Here is a 7189-nt window from a genome sequence, read left to right as displayed (position 1 = left end):
CCCCCCCCCCCCCACTTGCCAGCTCCTGAGGTCTGGGGCTCCCTGGTGACAGGCTGCAGTTCCTCAAAGCTGGATCCTGGGCTGCCAATATCAGGAACAGTGATCTTCCTCATGGGAAGGAGGTGAAGCAGGTGGATAGCCACTGGATGCAGCCCTAGTCTTTGGTCTACCACCACTGCAGCCACCTTAGCACGGTTGTCTCTGCATGTCAAAGGTAGGCCTGGTACCAAAAAGGTACTAGGTCTTGAAAGTGACCACAACACTGGGAGAGACCAAGAGATCTTTATTGCAGCAGTGAGAAAAAGAGAGAAAGAGCGGGGAAAGACAAGAAGTGGGGCAGCAAAGAGAGAAAAAAGAGCAAGAGAGGGGGCCAAGCAGGAGTTTTTGTAGTCCAAATCTAATGGGGTCTCTTGGTGTGCAAGCTGCCTTGTTGGCTTACAAAATTGGATCACAGTAGTTGCTACAGGTGTCATCTGCCTTCAGGCAGATGCGACAGGGGTCAAATGTGGGTTTCTGTCTCATCAGATGGGTGGGGGGTCGACTTTTGAGCCTTGACACAAACAGGTGATAAAGGACCAGACAGAGCGGAGTTAGAATTCCCCAAGTTATCCTGCAGCTGACATTCAGCCTGCCCTGCACCTAACAGGTCTGGCTCCTAAGAGTTCAAATCCTGTTTGTCACTTCACTTCCCAACTCTGTGGCCATAGGCACAGCTCACCTCTTGCAAGCCTGTGTCCTCTTTCTCTCTGAAGTGCAGGTGTAGCAGCACAGACTCAGTGGCATTAAGAAGTACATGACACCCAAGTACTGATTCCCGAACCATGTAATGTGCAACAGCAAGTTTTCCATTCATTCACCAAACATCCAAGACCTACTGGGAGCACCCAGGAGGCTGGAGCCCAAAGCCATCCAGGCAGAGCAAGGAGTTATGCAGAAGCTGCTAGGAGTCCAAGGGCAGTATTAAACTGACCAGAAGTGAGAAAGAGAGGAACCAACACACAAGGTGGTATTTTTATTTTAAGTTTCATTACAAAAGTAGCAAAACAGACATAACAGAATTCAGGAAGAAGCCCTGGCAGGCTGCCTTGTGAGTGGGCCATCTGCTCACACAGCCTTCCGGAGGCAGGCAGTCTACATACAGCAGGTACATCTGTGCTCGGGGAAAGATGCAGTAAGCAGGTCTCTGCACAGGAGCCAAGGCTTAAGGGCTTGGCTACTGCTCTCCACTAAGCATCCCCCTCCCTTTTTTTTCTGCGTGTGTGTGTGTTGGGGGATTACTGAGGATTGAACCCAGGGGTGCTTTACCACTGAGCTAAGCTACATCCCCATTTTTTTGCCAGGCTGGCCTTGAACTCGCAATCCTGCTGCTTCAAGGCTCCTGAGTTGCTGGGGTTACAGATGTGCATACCATACCTAGCTCCCCTCCCAATTTTAAATACATTCACAGGTTGTCCTGGTATCCTGCATCATCGCTGCCCCACAGTCCAGGTCCTCAACAAGACCAACTTTCTCTGACCTGGTCAGTCAGGAAGGTAGCAGCTAGACATGGTGGGCCACCCTGAACAACTTTCCCCAACTGTCCTGGGGCTGACCCTGGCCTGGCCAGTTAAAGGAGGCCACAGGGGGTCCTAGAGTACTCAACTGGAAGTGGAGGCTGAGAGAAACAAGGCTGTGGTGAACATCCAGGGCAGAACCCTGGATTTGTTCCTGATGAACTAGGGATCTGGGGAGAGTGGCCCTGAGAAGCTCAGGCATGCTCTGTGGGGCCAGAGCCACCAGTGTGTGAGTGGGCAGGGGCTGCAGCCTGCAGAGGGCCAACACCGGGCTCCGGGGACGCCAGCAGAGGGGCTGAGAGACCATCAGCGGAGTCTGTGTCGAGGTCCAGCCTCCAGTAAGCTTCGCACAGAGGCAGGTCATTAGCTTCGCAAAGACTTGAGCTTTTCCACCACCAGAAACCCCAGGGAGGGACAGGAGCAGGCAAGAGGAAAGCCAGGGGAGGGGAAAGCAAGATGGAAGCAGAGTTAAGAACATGAACACCACCCCAACTTGCCTTCCCTTCTATCTGTGGTTGCCCCTCTGCAGCAGGCCTGGCTGAGAGAGGGGCCACAGGGACCACCCTTGCATCCGGAGAGGCTCAGCAGGACCTCCAACTTTCAACTTGCTGAGCAATTCCACATGGGCCTCTCTGAAGGTCCCCTCCCAGCCTGGCTGCCCATCCCCTCCCTGGCTAGGGAGGTCATCAGACTGTAAAGAGCCTTGACAGCAGAGACCCTGCCTACGACTTGACCTAAACGGGATGATTATCGGGAAAACAGGCCCTGCACATCCCCACACTGCTGCTCCGGCCTTAGGACTTGCTGGGCTCTCTGTGGTTTCCCACCTCGCAGGGAATACTTGAGGCAAGGAGTGGCTCATCAGTCCTGGCAGGAACCACTCAGAGCAAGGTCGTGCCCACAGCTGTCTAAAATGCAGCGGCTCTGGCCTCTGCATCTGCCCTCAGCATTCAGGCTCAGAACCACCCGGGCACTGAGTGGCATCCCCAGGAGTGGAAAAGGAAGCAGAGCCAGAAAGAGCAAGCAGTGAGCAGACAGAGTATAGGCAGGAGCAGCCCACACAGAGGGAGGCCAGAGTGGCCAGCAGGTCACTAGGCACAGAGGAAGGAGAGGGGAGGATGAAACCCCCTGGCCCCGGCATGGCGAAGCCCAGATTGCTGAAGTGAACACCTAAGCAGAGGCCAGAGCTTCACCACAGGGACATGGGAAGGGCAGGCTGGCTGGAGAAGACAGGTTTCCTGTGGGAGAGACATAGACTGGCCCCAAAGGCCATTTGACTCCGTAGCAAGGCCTCTGTGGGTCAGAAAGGAACATTTTATTTTTTTATTTTTTTTTCATTGTACTGGGGGGTGGAACCCAAGGATGCTCTACCACTTAACTATAACCCCAGTCCTTTTTTTTAAATCTTTGGATTTTTTTTCCTTAATATTTTATTAGTTGTTAATGGACATTTATTTATTTATTTGTTGTGCCGAGAATCAAACACAGTGCCTCACACATGCCAAGCAACTGCTTTACCACTGAGCCACAACCCCATCCCCCCAGTTCTTTTTGAGAGAGTCTCACTGAATTGCCAACACAGGCCTTGAACTTCCGGTTCTCCTGACTCAGCCTCCCAAGTTGTGGGGATTACAGAAGTGTACCACTCACTATGCCATTACATTTTAAATTCATGAGCAGGGAGGGAGGAGATTTAGTGGATAGTTTTTGAAACTGCTGGACTGAATCTTGACTTCCAAGCTAGTGGGACAGAGCTGCAAGGCCCCTGTGTCTAGCCTGAGCTTCCCCCCATATACATCACACTGGCCTCTGATTTCTGTGGGACCCCTCAGGCTCACAGACTCAGGTGTTAGGATTCTGAGTGGCCCCATGCTGGCTAGGTTGATGGGTCCTGCTACTGCTGAGGCTGGCATGCAGGAGTCTCCAGTTCCATGAATAAGACTGAGCAGACCAGATACCAGGCACCCAAGCATGAGGCCCTGGCTGCTAAGGAAGTCTGCTGGCTCCTTCCTCCTCCCTGCCATGGCTGCCCCACCTCCACACCACGGGATTCAACAGCATACACCTGTAGCTGCATCCTAAGGCAAATAGTGGCATCCTGGACATGGGTGTGGGCCTGTGGGACGCTGAGGGGCCAGCCCAGGCTTGGCTGCCACATCTACATATGGATTCAAGAACCAAGAGCCGCTAGGCCCAGCCCCTAGGACACTGTTCTCCAGACTCAACCTCCCCAACACCAGATGTCCTGTGATTCTCATCCCACTGCACTGAGGGAGAGACCAGGGCCCCGGCAGTGGCTGTGAACTGTCTGTTAATTGATCATGCTGGCCAGGGACTCTGCTTTGGAACGTGGGCAGCAGAGCCAAGACCAGGCACGTTTGTGAAAAAACAGAGAGACTTTCCAGGCCTGGCCAGGCCCAAGTAGGCAGGCTCCTTCCTGCACGGAGTCCAGCCCTATTTGTACCTGGACGAATAATACTCCTCCTCCAGCTCGTATAGGTCGATGGAGACCTCGTCCCTCAGGGTGATGAGCTTGCGGTCACACTCTTCCTGCAGAGCGCGCAGCTGCTGGTTTCGCTGGTCAATGGCCTCATTCACCGATGGGAAGTCGTTGAGGATCAGGAATTGCTTGAGATCAGACACCAGCTTCATCAGGGATTCTCCAGCCCGTACCTGCAGCATAGAATCAGGGTAGTCACAGGTTGAGGGAATGGGGGTCTTGTGGTTGACCCTGGACCAGTAGTGCCTCCTTGGGAGACTCAGCTTCTTTGTTTGCAAGGTGGGGACGACAGACCCAACCGCACAGGGTTATCTGTGAAGCTGACCCGCCTTGAACAGCACATGAGATAAGCTTTCTCCCCAAACCTTCCCATCAACCTCTGTTTCTACCCCCACAGGACCCATCTCCAATCTGACCAGTCAGGCACAAGCACATCCTGCTTATCCAACTCAACCCCATAGAGAAGCCTATATCCTGTTTTGCCTCCTGCCCTACTCTTCCCTGAGAAGCACAGCTGCCAGTTGGGCAGGATTCCTAGGGGGCCTTTTCCCACACTCATCCATGGGCACACCTGCAGAAACTCTGGCTAGCTGGGTTTCCCCATGACTCCAGGAGGATCACATTGCACAGACAGCTGGTTCACTCGGCAATGTGCCTTTTCAATCTGGACTCAGGCAACTTTCACATCAGCAGCATCTCTATCTTCCTGGCACCCAAAGTCACAGAATGGACTTAGCAGACTACCCGCCTTGCCCCTTCCCAGCAGCTCTCTTGGGGACAATCTCCTGAGAAGTGATTTGCCCCGACCCCATTCTCAAAAGCTGCCAACAGATGAGACCCAGCACCCCTGCATTGTCCTTCTGTTGCAGGTAGAAAGAGGGCAGAAGACCTATACTCCAACCACAAACCCATGACCCTCTGGAGTCCCAGTCGTGCTCTCCACATAACTCACGATGTTGGCAGCCCGCACGTGCATCTCGTAATTGTCCTGTTCACCCTGAGTAGCCCGAGACACCTGCGTCTCATCCTCAATCTGGGGGCAAACAAAAAAGAATCAGCCCAGTTGGCAGTCATGGAGTCCCCACTGCTGGCCTGACTTGGCTTCCCATACCCACATTGCTATAGTGTATCCTGCCTTCTACCACCTGGCGCTGGTGCTCTAATCACGAGATTCAATGAACTCTGTTCTTTTCTATGGAAGACAACTGGCACTTTCTCCAAGACAAACGGACACTGCCAGATGTAGAGAGGTGTCTTAACTAACTTGGCCAAGACTTTTTCCCCCTCCCCCTGTACTGGGAACTACCACTGAGCTATATCCCCAGCACCCTGCGCCCTTTAACTATTTTAGTTGTCAATGGACCTTTATTTTATTTATTTACATACGGTGCTGAGAAATTAACCCAGTGCCTCACACATGCTAGGCAAGTGCTCCACCATTGAGCCACAATCCCAGCCCTTTTTATTTTATGTTTTGAGACACAGTCCTGCTAAGTTGCTCAGGCTGGCCTCAAACTTGCAATCCTCCTACCTCAGCTTCCCAAGTATCTGGGATTACAGGCATGCACTATTATGCGCAGCCTTGGCCAGAACTTTTTTGGGGGTGTAAAACCCTGTTTGCCAGAGATTAGTGTCACTTGATGGCACTAAGCAAACTGTTGGAACTACAGAATAAAGGATGAAGAATGTTTTAAGTGTCCATTTCCTGAATGTTAGGCCTCACATTAAGCACCACTGGTTGACCATTTTCTCTCACGAAATTTCACAGGAGCTGTGCTGCTGTTCCTGCTTACAGACAGGTTACCTTGATGCTGGGATAGACCTCACTGAGCCCAAGCTGTCTCAGAAATAAACTGAGGAGCCAGGAGGCCAGCTCAGCATTGCTGGCTCTAAAGTCCTGGCTGTCAACCTGGGCATGGCTTCTGACAAGGCTTGTGAGGGACAGGGCAGGGCAAGGGTGTTAGGACACCCTCAACAATAAGAGCCAGACCTCCTGAGACAATCCTGGCTCTGCTATTATTGGCCAAGTGATTGGGCAAATTGCTGAGAACTCTGGATGTTAGTTTCCTCCTCTGAGGTGTGGAAAGGACAAGGGCCCTTGCCTCAAAGTCCTTACAAAAATTGCACAGGACAGCATAGAGCCCTCAGCACAACCTGACATGGTGCTAAATCAACAGGAACTCCCATCATTACTATTACTGACTAAGCCAGCTAGTCTGCAGAGGTCTGGAAAGATCCCGCTCCATGTGGTGTTACTGCAGCAGTCAGTGGACTTACCTGACCCTGGCAAGACACTGACTGCTTTGCCTGCCTGGAGAGGTGCCCCGCCCCGCTTCTTGCCTGCCCGCCACCTGTTCACACTCATTAGCAACAGCTACAGGGTTTGGGTCACTTGCTCTGTGCCAGGCCCTGTGATAACTACTTTACACAGATAAATTAATCTAATCTCAAGGACCCACCCACAGAGGAAACTGAGGCACAGAGGCATGGGGTCTCCATCAAACCCACATGGCTAGTAAGCACTGGCCTTGGAAGCTCAGCAACTAGGCCAAAATTCCCTATTACTCTACCAAGGCTTTTAAGTATTTGGCTCATTTATTTATCTGTTGACATGTTTGTTACTACAGCACGCCACTCCAGCCCAAAACGTTTTCTCCACGGGGACAAAAACCTGTTTCCCGCAGCATCCCCACCGGTCACAGAGTGCAGCCCCCACAGACACGGGTGCTGGTCAAAAACCATTAAGCAGAGCGGCTCAGTCCCTGCTCTCCCTCGTTCTCTGGAGGCCAGGGCAGCATCCCCACCTTGGCGGTCTTGATGATCTCGGTGAAGTTGTCCATGATGGACTTGACATCATCCTTGAGCCGCTTGTTGTAAGACTGCAGCAGCGTCTCCTTGCTCTGGGGCAGGGCTCTCTGCTGGGCCATGGTCGGCCTCGGACGCGTAGCGGGGCCTGTCACCAGAGAGTACAGGACTGAACTTAGCCACCCTCGCCCAGCAGACACGGATCCATCTCCGCAGGCGGGCGCCGCCGGGGCCGCGGTGCTCCTCGGGTGCACCTCTCTTCGCCCCAGCACCCGAGGCACCCACTGCCTGCCCCGGACCGCGCGGACCACGCCGTTCGGGGCTGGCACAT

At 53.1% G+C, this 7189-nt stretch overlaps 2 protein-coding genes across 5 annotated transcripts in view; both read right to left on the bottom strand.

Moving 5' to 3' along the window:
- The window catches only part of Surf6 (surfeit 6), a 6508-nt gene extending 5685 nt beyond the window's left edge, over positions 1-823 (bottom strand). The window contains exon 1 of the mRNA XM_048813429.1: positions 719-823. Coding sequence (XP_048669386.1) covers positions 719-823 — 105 coding nt within the window. The remainder of the gene's footprint in view (positions 1-718) is intronic.
- Positions 824-999: 176 nt separating this feature from the next.
- The window catches only part of LOC107159173 (mediator of RNA polymerase II transcription subunit 22), a 14681-nt gene continuing 8491 nt past the window's right edge, over positions 1000-7189 (bottom strand). Inside the window, exons 2-5 of one of the 4 annotated variants that reach the window (XM_048813405.1) lie at positions 6858-7006; positions 5006-5086; positions 4018-4226; positions 1000-2846 (exon numbers count right to left, since the gene is read on the bottom strand). In XM_048813405.1, the coding sequence (XP_048669362.1) occupies positions 2645-2846; positions 4018-4226; positions 5006-5086; positions 6858-7006 (641 nt within the window). In that variant the 3' untranslated portion in view covers positions 1000-2644. The remainder of the gene's footprint in view (positions 2847-4017; positions 4227-5005; positions 5087-6857; positions 7007-7189) is intronic. The other 3 variants (XM_048813407.1, XM_048813408.1, XM_048813409.1) reach the window with 3 other exon arrangements.

Source organism: Marmota marmota, unplaced genomic scaffold (genome assembly GCF_001458135.2).
Source record: "Marmota marmota marmota unplaced genomic scaffold, marMar, whole genome shotgun sequence".
Taxonomy (NCBI): Eukaryota; Metazoa; Chordata; class Mammalia; order Rodentia; family Sciuridae; genus Marmota; species Marmota marmota.
Note: the sequence above shows the minus strand (reverse complement) of the source record. Positions and strands in the feature narration are given on the sequence as shown.